Source organism: Temnothorax longispinosus, chromosome 1 (genome assembly GCF_030848805.1).
Source record: "Temnothorax longispinosus isolate EJ_2023e chromosome 1, Tlon_JGU_v1, whole genome shotgun sequence".
NCBI lineage: Eukaryota > Metazoa > Arthropoda > Insecta > Hymenoptera > Formicidae > Temnothorax > Temnothorax longispinosus.
The window spans coordinates 19,081,422-19,101,365 of record NC_092358.1 but is presented as its reverse complement, the minus strand read 5'-3'; the positions used below and the strand labels follow the sequence as shown (position 1 = coordinate 19,101,365).

General features: G+C 33.6%; 1 protein-coding gene across 2 annotated transcripts; it reads left to right on the top strand.

Annotated features, from left to right (window-relative positions):
• Positions 1-432: 432 nt before the first annotated feature.
• Positions 433-16,127, top strand: LOC139814205 (uncharacterized). 2 transcript variants are annotated; one of them, XM_071780317.1, is made up of 3 exons: positions 433-1,018; positions 1,286-12,648; positions 13,371-16,127. In XM_071780317.1, the coding sequence occupies exon 2, from the start codon at positions 1,875-1,877 to the stop codon at positions 9,150-9,152; it is 7,278 nt and encodes a 2,425-aa protein (XP_071636418.1). In that variant the 5' UTR covers positions 433-1,018; positions 1,286-1,874; the 3' UTR covers positions 9,153-12,648; positions 13,371-16,127. The 2 variants fall into 2 exon arrangements, with proteins under 2 accessions (XP_071636418.1, XP_071636411.1); XM_071780310.1 differs by having other exon boundaries at positions 433-1,173.
• The last annotated feature ends 3,817 nt before the right edge of the window (positions 16,128-19,944 follow it).

The following is a 19,944-nucleotide window of genomic DNA, read 5'->3' as shown; positions in this document are numbered from 1 at the left end:
TATCGATCACTACACCCGCACCACCTTCTCGTTATTGTCGTTGCGCAACAATAATGTATGTATACGTTACACTTAAATATAAAATTAACTTAAATAAAAGTAAAAAAACACTACAAATTATAATTTTTCATAAATATTATTGTATAATTAATATTTAATTATTATTATGCAAATTTAAATATGCTTTTAAAAATTACTAATTTTTTAATGTAGACAGATTTTTTTTAAAGCGTATTGGTCAAGCGAGGATTTTTACACATTACATTTTTAAATTTTAAATTTTATGTTCGTAAATTATTTATTTCATTACATTTATAGTTTTTAATATTTTTTTGTTTATAAATTTCATTTTTATATTAGCATGCTCGTAAATATATCAAAATCTGGTAGGAAAAAATTAATATTAAGAAATTAACAATAAATAAATAACGTCGCGCATTTTAAACTCGTCAACCCGAGATTCGAGATTTGAAATCAACCGAATACACCTCTCGAAGTTTGCCGAAGACACCGAAGTGACGAGCGCATATGGCTTCTGCGCACATGACGCAGAAACGTTTGCCGCGCAGCAAGAAGGGACGCGGTCAACGTGCAGATTTTCAATAGAAGAAGAAGTTTATTGGCTGCCGCGTCCCTTCTTCCTGCGCGACAAGCGTTTCAGCCTTTCAGCGTCCTGTGCGCAGGAGCCAATAGACCAATAACAATAGACTTCGAGCTTCGAGCCGGGTTTCACGTGGTCTTTCCTTTTGATGAGCGTTGAGTCGTTGCGTGCTCGCGAGATCTCGCGATTTCGGTTCGGTCATTTGCCGGCAGAACGTACGTGCGTAGTGAGTCAGTAAACGTAATTGTGAATAAGCAATTAAAGAATAAAGATTATTGCCCGAGAATCACAACGAACGGACATAAATATCGCTGATAGAGGCAGTGTCGCGCGACAGCGCTTGACCGGCCGGTGTAACACCGAAGGCGCCCTGAGTGACTATTTGTTACCAGTCGACTTACGTTGAATCACATACAGGTACTCGTTACAATTGCGTGTTGATACGCAACATTGCGAATAACTTTCCGAGTATTCCGCGAGTCGTTATACGAAACGTGTGAGTGTGCGTGTGCGAGTGCGAGTGTGGTGACTGTAGGAGCGAGTGAGAAAGGTGACTCATAATACATTCTATTGTAAGTGAATACGGTACAAGTCGTTTAAATCTTTCCCCCTTTTGCACCGCACTGCTATTCCGGGTGTCGTTGATATCTGACATTGAATTAATAACAATTCTTTGTTATACAGAATAACTACCGAAAGAATACCTGTTACCTGTTACTGAGAACAATCGATACTCATACGGGATTAAGCCAATTCTGGTGGAGCGAGCAGCCGAGTCTGAGACGTCGGTGTCTGTAACAAAGGAAGAAAAGGTTATCAATCAGAGGAATCCTTCTTGACAATGAAATCAAGTGGCAACCATAAGGAGTGAATCAAGTTTGTTTGTTTTTTATAACATCTCACTCCTCCGGTTATAACTTTAGTTCAAAAACTCGAGACTTAACTAATTTAAAATTTACGTTTCGAAAAATACAAGGTAAATTTACATCTCTCAGCATATTTCAGTCCAACAGAACTGGCTTGTTTTCGTGATTTTCATTTACCTATGTTTGACCTTTCTCTATGTCACTTCCAATATTATTTAAAAACATATTAGCATAGCCTTCTTAATATTTAGACATGAGTCAAGAAGATATTTCTTTGTTTGTGCCATATTAAGTAAATATTGCCATCTTACTGCTGGAATAACTGTGTCTTAGTGTCAGAGAAGTTCATACAGAGGTCATACACAAAAACGAACTGACTTTTACTAATTAATAACAAAATATAAAAAATGAAGAAACAAGCAAGAGAACTGTATCCCCAAGTTCTAACTCAACTTGAAAAGGCAGTATCAGAGGATAATATTGATAGCTTAAAAAAATTAAGCAATTTAATTGACAACATAAGTAATGCAGAAGATCAAATAACTTTGAGAGATTGTTATGATAATGCCGGTAACTCTGTTAGAAGCACTAATTTAGTTATCTTAGCTTGTAAACATAATAAAGTAAAAACTTTAAAGTATCTATTTGATAGTGATAGTAGAATTTTAAATAATCTTTCTGTTGCTATTGGAGACACTATTGCTATTGGAAACACTATACTGCCAGATGATGAAGATGAAACTCGCCATAATGCATTTTATTATGCTATACGTTCATGCAATGTTGAGCTTCTTAATATACTTATTAATAAATGGCCAGGTAATTATTTTGCTGTTTATTCAGGAGAATTGGATACAATACTTTCAAGGGCTTATGAAGAATTAAAATTAAAAGACGTACCGTTATCAGATGAAATGGAAATTTTTGTTGAAAATAAGTTAATAAACCTCCGTTTCTTCTCTAATACTTCTCGAAAAGATCAGAATGTGAAGAACTTTAATAACATCAAAGAACGGATTGAATTAACACTTCAAAACATTAACTTGCTAAAGACAGATTACTCACACATGGAAAAAATTGATAAAAGGATTTTATTTATAGCAAAATCTATCGCACAAAATATTCATATATTAAAGCGGCAGTTAAGATCAACTTATGATAGATTACCTTGGGAAGAAATGGAGTTTTGCTTAGTCAGTTTTATTTTTTCTCACACAAAACGCCAAGAAATTAATCTGTTTTATAATGCTACATTGAATAAAAGCAAAATATTAAATCACTTAGGAAATTTTGCAAAGAAACTTGAAATCGAAAAAAATATTTTAAAAGGTGTGAATAAACTCGCTGATTTTCCAAAGTTAAAACGCGAGAAAATTGTTGCCGAGATTATTAGCAGCTGTCCTCAATTTGAAGAGTTGTATGACGATTATCAACAAATTAGAGATATCTATTCTTTAATGAAAATAAGTGATTATATTAAGTTAGCGTTATCGGCTGATCCTAAAGAAAGGGAAGGACAGTTAATTATTACAAGAGTTTTACAGGTTATCGGAGAGCATTTAAAAAACACATTAGAATCACCCAAGTTATCTAATACTACAAGTGAGCTTTTGCTATTATCGTTACCAAAAAACACAAGAGAAATAATTATAGATTTACGTAATTCACTGTCACATGCTTATTCACTCTCTAAGAGAACAGAAATTGAGGAAAACACAGATGTTAGTTTTTTTATCGGTGTTCAAAATGATACTAAAAGAATCGATATTGTAATTACTGATATTCTTTACGGTAAGAAGATGAAAACGCTCAGAATGCTTCTAAAACGAATGGCTGATAGCGAAAGCTTAGGTGAGATAAAAGAAATTGCTAAAATATTTAGTAATGTTAAATTGGATGAAATGATACAGGAAAATTTTAAAATGATGGAACACGAGAAGCTTGAAAAACTTATTAAAGAATTAAGTGATAATATAACTGACAAAACGAATTATGAAAAGGAGCTGTTTAATAAAATTAATAACATAATCAAATCTGCAGAAGTTCAATCAGAAAATACCAGAACTGATTATGTCACTGGATATTCATTAATGAAGGGCTTAATCAGCTTGACTGAAAAACTTGCGTTTGACCGTAATGTTGTTAGAGGAATAAAATATTTAGCTAATCGAACATTGGAGAATATGACTCTAAAAATAAAGCCTCATATTCTTAAAGAAATTGTTGAGTTGTCAATGAAAATTTCTCGTAGCGTTAAGTCAAGAATACAACATGAAAACATTGATATAATAAACAGATTAATTTGCGAAATTTTTTATATTTCTGAATTGGTAACAAGTGATATCAAATGGATTAAGAAATTAAAAGAAAAGTTGGATGAAAGAGATTCGTTTATTTCTACATATAAACAAAGGAAGACTTACGCTATAACAGAAGAAGAATGTAATAACCAGTTTACCGTGAAGCTGTCTGAACTGAAAAATATTTTAAGCAATAACGCGTTAAGTGGCCAATTAATTGAAAAATTACCTTTCTATAAGAATGACAAAAAATTGCAAACACTAGTAGAAATGCTTGTTCTAGATATAATGTCAATTTTAGGTAGCTCAGAGCATTACTTGGAAAATAATTTACTTTCTTTAGACGATAACGCTCCTTTGTTAACTGGAAAATGTTTACGTAATCATTTAGCGCATGATAATCCCTTAGTTGACGTTATGTTATCTGATCCTTCTATTGTAATTGTTTTGAACGCTAAGAAACTCACTGAAGAAAATATAATAAAAAGCAAGAAGAAAATTGGCAAGTCAGTAAGCGATAATTCTTTCAAGTTGAGGGAGAAATACGATCAAGACTTATATATCATTACTAATCAGGAAAGAATGTTTGCTGCTTTGGACGAAGGAAATCTAGAAAGTTTAAAGGATTGTCTAAAGAAAGGAGCAGATATTAATGCTAGAAATGTTAATTTATGGACCACGTTACATCTTGCTGCTAAGAAACCCAGTCTAGAAGTTATAAAATTTATTCTTGATCAAAATTTGAGTGTTAATGTGAAAAATATTAAAGATCAAAGCCCATTGCATATTGCTGCTGCGCATGGAAGGAGGAATATTGTAAAATTTTTTATACAAGAGACAGGTTTATATGTTGATGATTTAGATAAGAGTGGTAGAACTCCACTACATGTTGCTGCTCAAAATGGTCACAAGGATACTGTTGAAGTTTTATTAAAAAATGAAGCAAATACTGTTGCCCGAGATAATAGTCGTTTTTTACCTTTACACTATGCAATATATAATAATCATATCGATGTAGTCAAGATTTTATTGAAAAATGATATAAATGTTGATGTTAATGAAACTACGGGTGGCCTTACCCCATTGCACATAGCTGCAGAGAGTGGTCGTCTAGAGTTAGTTAATTTCTTGCTTCAGAATAAAGCAGATGTTAACGCTAAAAATGATGAAGATTGGACATCCTTACATGTAGCAGCATTAAACGGCCATCTGGAAGTGGTAAATGCTTTAATTTTAAAAGGAGCTGATATTAACGCTAGAGTCTTAAGTGGTTGTACGCCATTACACTATGCAGTAGAAACCGGTCAAGAGTCGATAGCGAGTATTCTATTGAAGCATGGAGTTAATGTTAATGCTGTCAACAAATTCTACAATAATACACCTTTGCTTTGTGCAGCGAAAGATGGGCATGAGGGAATTGTTAAAGCTTTACTGAAAAATAAAGCCGACGCTAGTATTGCCACTGTTACAAGTTTTACTCCATTGCATCTTGCTGCCGAGAATGGTCATTTAGGAATAGTAGCTGCTCTACTTAATCATGGTGTTAACATTCATGCTAAAGCTCAAAATAACGCTACACCACTGTACTGCTCAGCAGAAGGTGGTCGTAAGGAAGTTGCTGAGCTTCTAATAAAAAATGGAGCAGAAATTAACGCCAAAGACAATAATAATTTGACACCACTACATATAGCTGCTCTGAAAGGACACGAAAACGTTGTTGATCTTTTAATAAAAAATAAAGCTAAGCTTAATGCAACAACTGATGACGGTCGTACACCATTACATCTAGCTGCTCTGAAAGGCCACAAAGGCATTGTTGATCTCCTAATAAAAAATAAAGCTGAGGTTAATGCTAAAACTTTTGACGGTATTACACCATTGTTTCTAGCTGCTAAGAACGGCTGTGAAGATGCTGTTATTTCACTAATAAGAAATGGAGCAAAAGTCAATATTAAAGCTAATGATTGTTCTACACCGTTACGCGTCGCTGTTGTAGAAGGCCACAAAGATATTGTTAACCTTTTAATAAAAAATAAAGCCCAAGTTGATGTAAAAGATTTTGCAGGTTGTACACCATTACATGCAGCTGTGGAAGCAGGTCATAAAGAAATCGTTGAGATTCTGGCAGCAAACGGAGCCAATGTTAATGTCAGAGGTAACGATGTGACACCATTGCGTTCTGCTATAAGATATAATCACAGAGAAATCGTTGAAGTTCTTATATCAAATGGAGTTAATGTTGATGCAGAGGGCATTGTACCTTTGTCACTAGCAGTTTTTGCTGGTTACCGAGATATTGTAGAAATTTTGCTAGAAAACAAAGTTTATGTTAATATGAAAGATCCTGAAATTGCGAAACTATTGCATTGTGCTGCTAGTAATGGTCATAAGGATGTAGTAAAGGTTCTGATGGCAAGAGGAGCTGATGTTAATGCTACAACTGATGTTGAAAATCTAACACCATTACATTCTGCAGCATGTGAAGGCTATGAGGAAATTGTTGAGATTTTAATTGCAGGTGGAGCTAACGTTAATTTTAAATCAAACACAGGTATTACTCCATTACATATAGCAGCACTGAGTGGTCATTGTAAGGTTGTAAAAGTTTTACTAGATAATAAAGCAAATATTAATATTAAGGCATTTGACAATAAAACGCCTGTGGAAGTAGCGGCGGCATATGGTCATTTGCAAGTAGTCAGAATGTTATTGCAATACAGGAAATTGGACATAAATGCTAGAGATAAAGATGGTTTTACGATATTGCACATTGCTTCACAAGAAGGCAGGTTAGAGGTGGTAAAATATCTTGTAGATAAGGGATCTGATATTAATGCTAAAAATACCTCTGGTACAAAACCTATACATATTGCAGCTAGAGAAGGTCATAAAGATACTGTAGAGTTTTTCCTTAGTAAGGGGTTAAGTATTAATGACCGTGGTGCATTTAATCAGACATTACTACACTATGCTGCAATAAAAGGTCATTTAGAATTTGCAAAGTTTTTGATAGCACAAGGTGCTGACGTTAATGCTAAAGATGTTAATGGTATAACTGCTATGCATGTTGCTGCTTATTGTGGTTGTAAAGACATTATTCAAATTTTATTAAAAAATGGAGCAGTATACAACGCTGTTGACAATTCTTCTAGAAGACCGTTAGAAATGTCTAATGACGAACACATTATTAAGCTATTAACATTTACTGAGAAATTGTTTGAGGCTGTAAAACGTAATGATTCTTTAGAAATTGAGAATTACATTAAAGCAGGGGCTGTCGTTAACGCTAAAAATGCTAAGGGAACATCATTACATTATGCTGCGTGGAAAGGTTATGATAGGATTGTCAATATTCTATTACAAAACAAAGCTGATCCTAATGCAGTTAACAATAAGGGGTTTACCCCTCTACATTATGCTGCTAAGTTTTCTCACTTAAAAATTGTAAAGCTCCTATTATCTAATCGTGCAGTGTATAATGCAGTTTCTGATGATGGTAAAACACCATCAGATTTTGCTGTAGACAAATGTATAACTAGTTTATTTAAATTAGTGAGTGACTCATTTAAACATGTTAAAAATGATAATTCTCAAGTTATTAATGATCTTAACAAGATAAAGGATATTGATACAGTAAGAGCAATAATGAATGCTTGCGATAGAGAATACAAAACGTTAGTAGTTGCTGCAGTGCATAGTAACTTTTCAAAAGTCGAACAGTTAAAAGAGGTATCACAAGATGATGCATCCATTCAGTTTAAAATGGGTTTATTGCTTTTTAATAAAGGCGATTATCAAAAGGCTTTGAGTTTCTTCAAGAACGCATATGATAAAAGAAAAGAAATACTAGGATCAGATAATCCTGGCACTTTAGATATTCATACATATATAGGTAAAGTATCATACGCACAAGGGGCTTACCAAGAAGCTTTAAGTACATTTGAAGAAATTTTCAAGAAACAGAAAGAAATACTGGGTTTGAATGACAAGAATACTTTAAGTACAAGGAGTACAATTGCTTTAGTGCTGTATAGGCTGGGAAGGAATGAAGAAGCTTTTAATATTTATCAAGAAGTTTCTCCGAAGCAAGAAGAAATTTTAGGGCCAAATCATTTAGATACTTTAGATACTTATTTTCACATGGCACTTGTATTAGAGGAACGAGGCAAATACGTTGAAGCACTGAATGTCAATAGAACAGTTTTGGAAAGAAGAAAGGTAATATTAGGTGCAAATCACCCAACGGTTATGTGTGTTGAAAATAATATAGCAAAGGTACTAACTAACCAGGGTAAGTATGAAGAGGCATTAAAAATTTATGAAGAGGTTTTTGAAAAAAAGAAAGCGGTTTTAGGTATTAATCATGTGAGTACTTTGGGGACATTACATAACATCGCTGGAATATTTGTTAATCAAAAAAAATTTTATGAAGCTTTGAAAGTTTTTCAAGAAGTTTTTAATATCCAGAAAAATGTTTTAGGACCAAATAATCCTAATACCTTGCATACTCAATACAACATAGCAAATATACTTTTTTCTCAATATAAATGGATTGGTGCACTTAAAGCCTACAAAGAATGTTTTAATCAACTCAAAGCTATTTATGGACCAAGTCATCCCACTGTTTTGGATATTTTAAATAAGATAGAACATATTAATTTTGTATTTAAGCTTAAAGGGTGTCCACCATCGGAAATTCTCCAGTATCTGCAGAAAGACATTAACATTGCTGCTAGTAATGGTGATATACAAGCTGTTCAGCGCCTATTAAAAGATGGAGCTGATGCCAATGATAAAGACATTGATGGAAGAACACCGTTACATTACGCTGTTAGCAGTGGACAGTCAAGTATTGTGAACATCTTACTAAAGAACAGAGCGGATGTTACTCAAGTTACTAATAAAGGCAATACACCATTACACACTGCTACTTCTAAGGGTTACAAAGAAATTGTTGACATTTTATTACAACATGTAAGTCATGATAAATTAAACAATTTTATCAATGCTAAAACCACTGCTAGCGGTGCTACATCGCTTCATGTTGCAGCTAAGAATGGTTTTTTCGATGTTACCAAGTTCTTATTGAAGCGAGGTGCAATTTATAACATTAAAAATAATGAAGGTAAAACACCTCTTGATCTTTCTGAGGACCAAAATGTTAATGACTTACTGAAACTAGTTGAAGAAATGTTTAAAGATGCAAAAAATGGTAATCTTAAAATGATCAGCAAATTAAAAGTTATAAAACCTGATCAGTTTATAGTTGTAACAAATGCTCGTAATAATCAAGGAAATACGTTATTGCAAGTTGCTATAGCTAATAGACACAAGAATGTTGCGATGAAATTGTTAGAAATGCTGAAAGAACTAGATGAAAAATAAAAAGTTGTCAATACAAAGAGAAGAATTAAAAGCTTAACATTTTAATTAATGTTCTTGAAATATTATGTAACTCAAGTTAATAATTTTAATGGAAATGAGCATTGGTAGTTTGCTATCAAGAATGGAGTTAACCAAAGTATCTCTTTCATTTTGTCATGTTGTCATGTTGATTCGGCTTTTCTTTAATGGTTTCGACTATTATGAGAAAGGCTACTACCATACCGCTTACATTTTAATTGTAGCATTACGCCCTAAGTTATGCTAGATTTTTTTTTATGTTTAAACTAATAAAGTTTCTATGAAACACGTTAAAAAATTTAAAAATTTATAGTTACAATATTTTTATTTATAATAGTCGAAACTAGGTGAATGAAACGTATTGATTCTTCATTTGCTATCAGATTAAGTTCCGTCTATTACAGTTACTTTTCAGATCACTTTTTTATTTTATATATTTGAATTTCTAAAATAATATAAGGGTGTATTTTTTGTGTCATTTTGCTTATTTCTCTTTATAAAAGTATGTTTTTTTTTGTTCATATTTAGTTTATATTTGTTTAATATAATTTTACTGCTGCGTTTTTTAAATTGCGCATTATAATCAATATTTTGCTTTTCTAATTTGACTGAAAATGTAAGCAGTCTTCTTTTATTTCGAGGTGTGATAAAAAATTATGCTTATTTTTCATTTTTAGTTTGTGTATGCCTATGGGATGGATATAGTTAACTTGCGATTATAGTGCATCATAAATGATAACGTGTAGAAATATTATCACGAGAGACAACATCTGCAATTATAATTTGATTGCAAACACGATGAAAAGGATTGACTTTCACGTTTGTGCTGTCATAAATCGCCACTGTCATGACGCTAGAGTGATCTTTGCACAATTTGTTAGCTAGTTACTTTGCTCCTTGTTTTGTTTTGAGAAAAATAGTGATTGTGATCCTTTATATTGATATAATTCAGTTAATGTTATAAGTTTGCTATACTTTTCCGACTATAATGCACAAATAATTTCTTGCTTGATTTTTGTATAGTAACTTTATATTCATTAGAAACACTTTCTGTCTGGTTAAGACTTTTCAGCAAGTTTAACTATATCATCAGGAAGGGTCACAGATAATATGAAGGTTTAGATTAAGCTTCTAAGAATGTATTTTATAATAATTTCTATTTGAATTTCAAAGTTTATGTTGAATATACTATTTGTTTCGTCAAACACGAAAGTTTTGATATTTATTGTGAGCAAAGTTTTACGTTAAATATTATCTATACATGGTTTCCTTTTTTTGAACATCTGACCTCTTCCCCTTTTACACACACACGCACTCACAACAGTAGCAGCAGAGAGGGTTTGGAGTCACAAAATGCTACGGGAGTGACGAACTGTGGGGTCCTTATCTCTGCTGTAACACACACACGCACATGCACACACACGGGATACTACAGAGTTTACCTCTTTGTGGTGTATCCTGGGTAATGCTAAAGAAATCTTAAAAAAAGAAGGAAAAAAAAGAAGTTTTTTGATTAAATCATCGGTTCGTAAAATTTTTTTCAAGCTTCTATAACGTTGTATTGTGATACATTAATAATGTATTAGATACATTATTTTTTCCAATTTCTATAAAAAATTCTGATTCTTGACTGTAATAACTATTGATTAGATTAACATCAAAACTAAGCAATACAGTTATACCTCCCCTTTTTTCACATTTTCTCAATTTATTCTTTAAATAATATATTGCCATTTTTGATACAGAGGTTACTGCCTACAGGTATAGATCTAAAATCCAATTTTGTATTCTGTTTTTTTACAACGCATGAGCCAATTTGTTAGCGTTTACTCAAAAATATTTCGCATAAATCGCCTGGAAAACATGGGTGTAAACACTTACCGTTCCGATGCACCCGCCAGAAAACCTACCATACACGGATTCGTTGGCAAAATTTATGAATCAGATACAGGAATAGGATTTCCCATTTCGACGGGAAAATTCTACTGGCGTCCCTGGAGAGACTTAAGGAATTGAAATTCGGGTATTAATGTACTAGGTCGCAATTACTAATAGGACTTTTCGAATTGCTTTGCGGAGAAGGACTCCTATGGCAGTAACAGGCACAACTGACAAGAATCGGAGGATTTTGCCACGATTTTCTCGAACACTACTTGCTCCGCTCCCAATTCATATGTGAGATCCATATCAGGTCAAGTTACAGCTGCCGGACAACTCTTATCACAAATTCGCCATTGATATTATTGCCATGTATCGTCGTCTACCGGATTCTTGGGGGAAGAGAGTCGACATGCTGTACAATGCTTGTACAATGTACAAGAACGTGTATCTGAGATACAAGAAATTATGCATTCAACGGTTGACTGCAAACGGGAGACATACTCTGCCGTACCGAAGAAATCGAGTACAGACCATAGAAGCACAAACCAAGAGTCGCCAAACGACAACGCAGAAAACACCGGTTGCCGCAATCGCCTATGATGTAAACAGCCAGAGCATTCGCTCCACAATTACCGGCGAATCTCACGTTGGTTTTGCTTTTAATGCGGCAAGGATAGCATATTAACAAAGAAATGCCACCCGCCGCCGTAAAATGCCGCTGGGACCAAGAAAAAAGCGGCTCTATCTTGGTTCTCCGAGCCCGAAAAAGACCACTGGAAGAAGAAAGTCTGCAGGAATTTTTGCGGATAGAATGGCCGAAATTCGAAGAAGTCCGAAGGCCCACGGACTGGTTCCAACATGTTATCCGGATTAAGACGGGCGTGCTGATTAATCAGCGATACCGCTATTGCCGCGTTCCAGCACAGAACACGCCTGGTTTCAAAATGTACACGATCGGTTTCACGAAGTGGGCCGAAATGCTGGCACTCCGCCAACCCACCGTAATAAACATCGTTAAAAATATTTCCGAGGCGATTGTAGTACGTCATGGATGCCTCGAAGACGTCCTCTCGGATAACGGCAACTATGGTTTTGATAATTATCTGATCTACTACAGGGATTCAGGATATGTCAACGTTTCACACTAGCACACGTCTCACGTTGTGCGTTCCGGTCGAACGCACCAATCGCACCAATCAACACCATGATTACAATATGTCCAGAACAACTATAAAACCTGAACAATTGTCCAAGCTGCAGGTTTACCTATAACTGTGATGTCACCGCCTTCCTCAATTACGGGCATGAATTGAGATGCCCAAGGGAAAACACCAAACCCAGGACCGCTGCACATAGTTTGCCGTCGATTGGAAGAGGCGTTCGAGTTAATAAAGATTCAGTTAATCTGTGCTACAATTTGCGAGACTGGCTGCCTCACAACGAGGATTGGGTGTGTAAACGAGACAACTCGCTGTCTAACAAGCAGGCGGGATTTAATGCTCGCCGAAGTACATGCATGGAGCCACTAGAAATACGCCACATTATCTTTTCGGTCATCTTAGACCTCAGGAGCTTCTAGAGGAAATGGATATAAAAGGTATACAGAAATTCGTTTATCTTGTATATTTAGTCTGTACAGTATTTTGGTTTTATCCGTACATAGAGATTCAATATAGGTATACTATTCAGTCGTGTGTATTTCGTATGTATATAGATTGAATATACACATAGGGGAAGTGCAGGATACTCTAAACTTTTTTAAAGATAATTTGAGAACTATTATAGATAAATAAATTTTAGTTTTTACTGAGTTGTGTTAAATGTTTGTTGTAACGTGTTTCTAACAAATTTCAGTAAGTGTAATGTTACATCAATTTTTCGAAGATAGATTTTTTTGGAATGGTAATGTAGGATATGTCTGGTAATGTCTGGTAACCATCTTATTAACATCTTGCAAAAAAATTTTTTTTTTTTTATTATCTAAATACACAGGCCACGAATAGAATACACACATTTGATATACTGCAGAGCTCTATATACCCATACATAAATTGTGTATATATATGTAGGTCCAGAGGTATGTTCCGGGACTGTTTATGTTTTTTGAAATGTACAGTACTGGAATATAACGCATATTATATATATGTAATCAGATTCAAAAAACTGTCCCGAAAATTGCCGTAGGACATGAATTTTTTCCAGGACAGTCCTGGAAACTGCCAAATGTCCCGGAATATACCGATATCAAAAATAAAAGTCCCGGAACATACTTCCGGATCTACATATCTTCTACATATCTTGTATGTACTATTTCTCTAGGGACTGCACAGACAAGTATTATCATGTGCACATTCAAGATTTGAAGCGGCCATCGAAGGATTGTTGTGTGACAATCTGTCAAAATACGATTCAGCTCAACCGGCCACGGAGGTAATGGAGGAGCGCTGAATCACGCTCTTCCATGCGAAATTAGAAGCGATACAACCATCAGCGTTGATTCCAGCAAAACGAGACAAACTGCGAACCACGAATTGAGATGATTCAGCAGTCCGACGCCGCTAATTGGGCGAAACAAGCTGATCACGCCGAAGCCACTGATAGTAATATTAGTATATATGTAGATATATATATTTTTATAATTAATATATATATATATATATATATATATATATATATATATGGAGGGGTTAAAGCCATAGTGGTGTAAGTCACTTTTTTTAACCTATCGAGTTAAGTTCATAGATGCAGTCTACACATACAGATATGTTGAAAAAAGAAAAAACAAGTGGTCAAAAAAATTGACTTACACCACTACTATGGCTTTAACCCCTCCATATATATAATTATTCTTAAATTTTACCATATTATCTTTACATAAACATTTTACAGCACATTTTTGTATATTTCTTTAAGGAGATAATTTATTTGAAGTAGTTATTCGAATATAAATAGATTTACTAATCAATATAATACGTACAGAAGCATTAAATACAAATACAAATATTATGATTTCCTTGAAAGACTAATTACTAGATAAGGGAACGATAATTTTTTAAGTATGTTTATACATAAAAACGTCTTATGTTATAAAAATAAGTTTTGCTACTTATAAAATGTTACAATTGTAAAATACATTAAATTACATCAATTTAGAAGAAAGAAAAAAGATATAAATGTGCAAATATCGTTGACTTTATCAACAATGTCACCAAGGAAATGTCAAATTCGACAGAAATTAAAGCAAGCTGTAAGATATAAGTAAGAAAATTATATCATGTGAAGAAAGATAATGCGGAAGTAGATATGCATTTAGTATACATGGCAGTGGATCAATTTTTTCGGCGAGTAACAGCAAAGAATTAAATTACCCACAAATTAATGGGAAATGACTTTTGGTCGAATGGGCTGAAATTTTTTATGTTTGCAGTTTAGGGCATTTTGAAGTCTCAATGGGCACAACTTTCAAAAATGGATTGTTTCAGTGTTTTTGACTTCAGAGCGTACTTATCGCGTGATTGATGATTCAGCAAAGGTTTCCTTACTCTTCGAAAGTATATTAAATGTTTATAATAAGTGTGTGATATTTGCAGATTCTTGAACATACACGCTTTCACACACACTCTCTCATATACTTACACAAGAATATATCTATATATAACTGTATAGATATCTATAGAGATATTTGGGATTCAGCGTGCGGCAGAGCCAGACGTAGTGCACGGGTTGTGCGTTTTCAGACGTTACTCTTGTGCGAGCCTCTTGGGCGCGGCGACACGACGTCCGCCGAGTTTCCCTAAGTGCTACTCGCGCACACATTTGCAAATGCCGTGCCGACTTTATAGAATGATGAGTTGGTTGCTTTATTGCTTTTTCGCACGGTCCAACGTCGATAATGGCACTTTAATCTATTCTTTTCAGAACACGTTTACTTGTACGTTAGCAAGATTTTTGCGGCCTTCTTGGCTTAATTACTCGGCTTACTCGGCAAACACGCTTTATGAACTACGCTCACAGGTTCTTGAACGCACAAATACGTATGTACTTACATGTCATACTGTGCATCCATTATTTCATATATACATATTTGCCTCCGTCCATGTATAGGTGTATTTTTGTATGGTATATATTTTGTATATGTGAGGGGTGTGGGAGTGTGTATATACAAGAACATGCAAATATTACACACATAAACATTTAATATACTTCCGAAATGTAAGGAAACTTTTACTGTATCATCAGTTGGTTACGTACGCTTTAGGTTCAATAACCGAAATGGTCCATTTTCGACAGTTGTGTCCATTGAGACTAAATTACAAAATACCAAAATTTCAACTCACTTGACAGAAAGCTATTTTCCATCGATTTAACGTGGGGTTCTATTTTATAAGCATGTCTGTTTGAAGTAAATGCCAAAGGTAGAATTGTTCTATTTTCAGACAACATGATCTTTATTTTTCTGTAGTCCTAAAGCATATAAAGATTTAGCGGTGTTTAAATTATTTTGTCTGCCTAATCCTATAGGAACGACTTACACATACCTTTTATCTAACTCCAGGTATTTAAAATGTAGAATTTAAAGTATTAAAAATTAAAACTGAAACATATTAAAAGAAATTATTATATTTTATGTTTAAACAAAATGTCTTTAAAAGCACATTTATTTTGTAATTTGACAAGATCGAAGATAGAGTTGTAGACTTTCAAGATATGGGGTTAGATAACGTGTACTGAACACTGTATGTACTTGGATGAAATGTGATTATATAATGCTAGTTAGAGGTATATGCCAATTTTAGAAACAAACATTGGCATATTTTTTTTAAGTTCTATTATTGATAGTTCTTTTTTATTAAATATATTACACGAAGGTATAATTAGGTTAAGAAATATTGGTTTGAAATTTTATGTGTTACCTCAGCTGTGAGTTCTAGTTTTGTAAAGCTGTCTTAATTATTACGTATCAATATTTAAAAACAGTACTTCGAAAATAATAAAAAAATATAAAATTCAGACAGCTATTGATAACAATATTTCTGTGTGTTAATGTGGAAATCAAGAGACACGGCAGTGTCTCGCGCCAAGTACACGCGGAGCGAGACCGACCGTGACTCTTTTATGCGATGCGACGGGTTGCGAGTACCCGAGATGTTGAGATCTCGATAACGAGTGAACGGATCAAGTTCTAAGTAGGCTTGATCGATAGCTTGGGGTCGAATTAGGGTAGAGAATTGCACGAATATTGCAATATTTGTCAATAACTGAAGAAAATGCATTTACGTATATTTGTAAATATTTATTAACGTTGTTTTGTAAAACATACATATCAAACGTGTAAATTACTTTTTGAAAAAATAGTAATTTAAACACATCAAAATTATTTAGCTATTTCAGAGCATATAATAATAATAAAAATATATTTGGCTATTTGCATATTCCAAGTTGTCTATTTCTACAGTATATTAAAGAAATACGTTCAAAAAATTTTAAACTTTTTATTATTAAGCAACCTAACGTAGTGTAAAATTTTACAAACATTCTTCGAATTTTCTTATGCATGTTCTAATTTTCCTAGAGCTAAGAGCTTATTTAATTTTATATAATGTTAGGTTGCGTATATACTTGTTCTTTGAAATATCGGTTTTAAACTTTAAAGAGCAAAGAAACATAATATAAAAAAGTCAATTCTGTAACACAATTAAAAATTTGTTAATTTTTATAAGATAAAGCTTGTTAACTAATTACGTATTATGATGTATTTAATTACAAATATGCAAGCAAATTACATAATTAACTAAAAATATTGATGTTAACCAATTATGCATGTACCTACATACTTAACTAGAAGACATATAGCTGATACATGTTAACAAATAGAGAAAGAGAGAGAGATATATATTATACAAAATTTTATTCTGTTATAAAAATTTCCTGTAAATGAAGAGTAATATACCGATATAAATACTAAATAGAAAGGTAGGCGATATAACGTAATATTAAAACAAATATAGCAAAGTGTCTTTTTATCAAATAAAGTAAAAAAATTTGATGTTTCAGTTATAGGAACGAAAATAGTGAAACGTTATTTGTATAATAGAATAAAAGTAACCAACTGATTTCTCCACTAGCTCTAACATATCCTGGGCAAAGGAGACTTTTGGGATCGTAATCTGGAAACTCCTTGCGTACTGGGTTCTATGTTCTATTTGACCTTCCCAAGATCGCTTCATATGATGTGGCGATAGTACTTAACACCCATTCTACTTTTAATGGATTATATCTTACATATTGATGTAAGACATTCTTCAAGACAATTAAATCTCATTAAGAAAACTATTATTAGACATATATTGTGGAAAATACTGTTATGTATCTAACTGATTGAAATAAGTACTGTAAGAAACAAATATGCGTTTAATTTTCCTGGCAACTGGCGCCGCCTGTCGCATGCGAGCGCTGCGGTAACCTTATCCGCGTGAGACGTTAGTGATTGGGCGAGCGAGATGAGGAGATACCTCATGCGTTGTTTTGCGATAAGCGTAACGGTCGAACAGGTTCGTGCATGTTCTGGCTCGTTCCGTCGAGTTAAGAGAGAAGTCTTCGAGATCCCGAGACATTCGGACGTACGTCGGAGGGCTCTAGCCTTTATAGCTATTCCCGGTGTATTCGTCTAAAACCGTGTCGTGAGTCCGTGCAATGGACTTTTAGAGTGTATGAAGTTAGCCACCCTTTTTTTGAAATTCATATTTTTGAAAGTTGTTCCCGGTTGTTCTGACTTTGTACTACATTGTTCCAAAACGATATTCCTCAATTATCAACAGTTTTTTAATAAAATAAAAAAAACAATTTTTTTGGCTGGCCCCCCTTTTTTCGAAAATCGAAATTTTTTTATCGCTACAGATTGTTCTAGTTGTTCCAAACATTGTTCCAAAGTATTAGTTCGATTGGTTAAAAACTTTAAGAGATATTGAAAAAAGAAAAATTTTAAAAATAACAGTTTTTGGCCATTTATTCGTAAACAAAATGACTTACAAAACTGTCGATCTAGAACATATTTCTAGCCGCGTAGAACAACTCAGAACAAAATTTTTAAGACTAGAACAAGAACCTAAAGGGTACTTTACTCTTCATCGGAAATATTATTTTTCAATTTTTTTCGTTAAAAATCTTGTTCCAGGCTTCCCTCTTTAAAACTATCGTGTTCTCCACTGGAACAACTCAGAACAAAATTTTTAAGACTAGAACAAGAACCTAAAGGGTACTTTACTCTTTATCGAAAATATTATTTTTCAATTTTCTTCGTTAAAAATCTTGTTCCAGGCTTCCCGTTTTAAAACTATCGTGTTCTCCACTGGAACAACTCAGAACAAAATTTCTAAGACCAGAACAAGAACCTAAAGGGTACTTTACTCTTCATCGGAAATATTATTTTTCAATTTTCTTCGTTAAAAATCTTGTTCCAGGCTTTCCGCTTTAAAACTATCGTGTTCTCCACTGGAACAACTCAGAACAAAATTTTTAAGACTAGAACAAGAACCTAAAGGGTACTTTACTCTTCATCGAAAATATTATTTTTCAATTTTCTTCATTAAAAATCTTGTTCCAGGCTTCCCGCTTTAAAACTATCGTGTTCTCCACTGGAACAACTCAGAACAAAATTTCTAAGACCAGAACAAGAACCTAAAGGGTACTTTACTTTTCATCGAAAATATTATTTTTCGATTTTCTTCGTTAAAAATCTCGTTCCAGGCTTCCCGCTTTAAAACTATTGTGTTCTCCACTAGAACAAGTTAGTGACACGCTTTAAAAGTATTCAACCGTTTAAAGCGCGCGCGTCACTAACATAGATGGGTTAGATGACGCGCTTTAAACAGTTGAATACTTTTAAAGCGCGTCATCTAACCCATGTGGCATCTCGTTTCGCGCGTCAAGTGTATGCGTAAACTATTTTGACATATATATTAGTTATTTATGCCTTCCAATACTCAAAATAGCTGCTATATTTTCCAAACTTTTTTTGTTAATAACTTTCTAACGAATAACAACCGCCGGCTAAAATCTTCTGAAGGTCACTCAGGAGGGTGACCTTGACAACATATGTCAAGGTCAAGGTCATTGGCGAGTGCGGTCTTTTTATGCATAATTACTGAAAATAATATTTCTGATGAAGATTAAAGTACTCTTTAGGTTCTTGTTCTGGTCTTAGAAATTTTGTTCTGAGTTGTTCCAGTGGAGAACACGATAGTTTTAAAGCGGGAAGCCTGGAACAAGATTTTTAACGAAAAAATTTGAAAAATAATATTTTCGATGAAGAGTAAAGTACCCTTTAGGTTCTTGTTCTAGTTTTAAAAATTTTGTTCTGAGTTGTTCCAGTGGAGAACACGATAGTTTTAAAGCGGGAAGCCTGGAACAAGATTTTTAACGAAGAAAATTGAAAAATAATATTTCCGATGAAGAGTAAAGTACCCTTTAGGTTCTTGTTCTAGTCTTAAAAATTTTGTTCTGAGTTGTTCTACGCGGTTAGAAATATGTTCTAGATCGACAGTTTTGTAAGTCATTTTGTTTACAAATAAATGACCAAAAACTGTTATTTTTAAAATTTTTCTTTTTTCAATATCTCTTAAAGTTTTTAACCAATCGAACTAATACTTTGGAACAATGTTTGGAACAACTAGAACAATCTGTAGCGATAAAAAAATTTTGATTTTCGAAAAAAGGGGGGCCAGCCAAAAAAATTGTTTTTTTTTATTTTATTAAAAAACTGTTGAGAATTAAGGAATATCGTTTTGGAACAATGTAGTACAAAGTCAGAACAACCTGGAACAACTTTCAAAAATATGAATTTCAAAAAAAGGGGGGCTAACTTCATACACTCATGGACTTAGCGCGTTCGATG

Excerpts from the sequence above, each read along its gene's own strand:
- LOC139814205 (XM_071780317.1), top strand. The coding sequence starts at position 1,875 with ATGAAGAAACAAGCAAGAGAACTGTATCCCCAAGTTCTAACTCAACTT.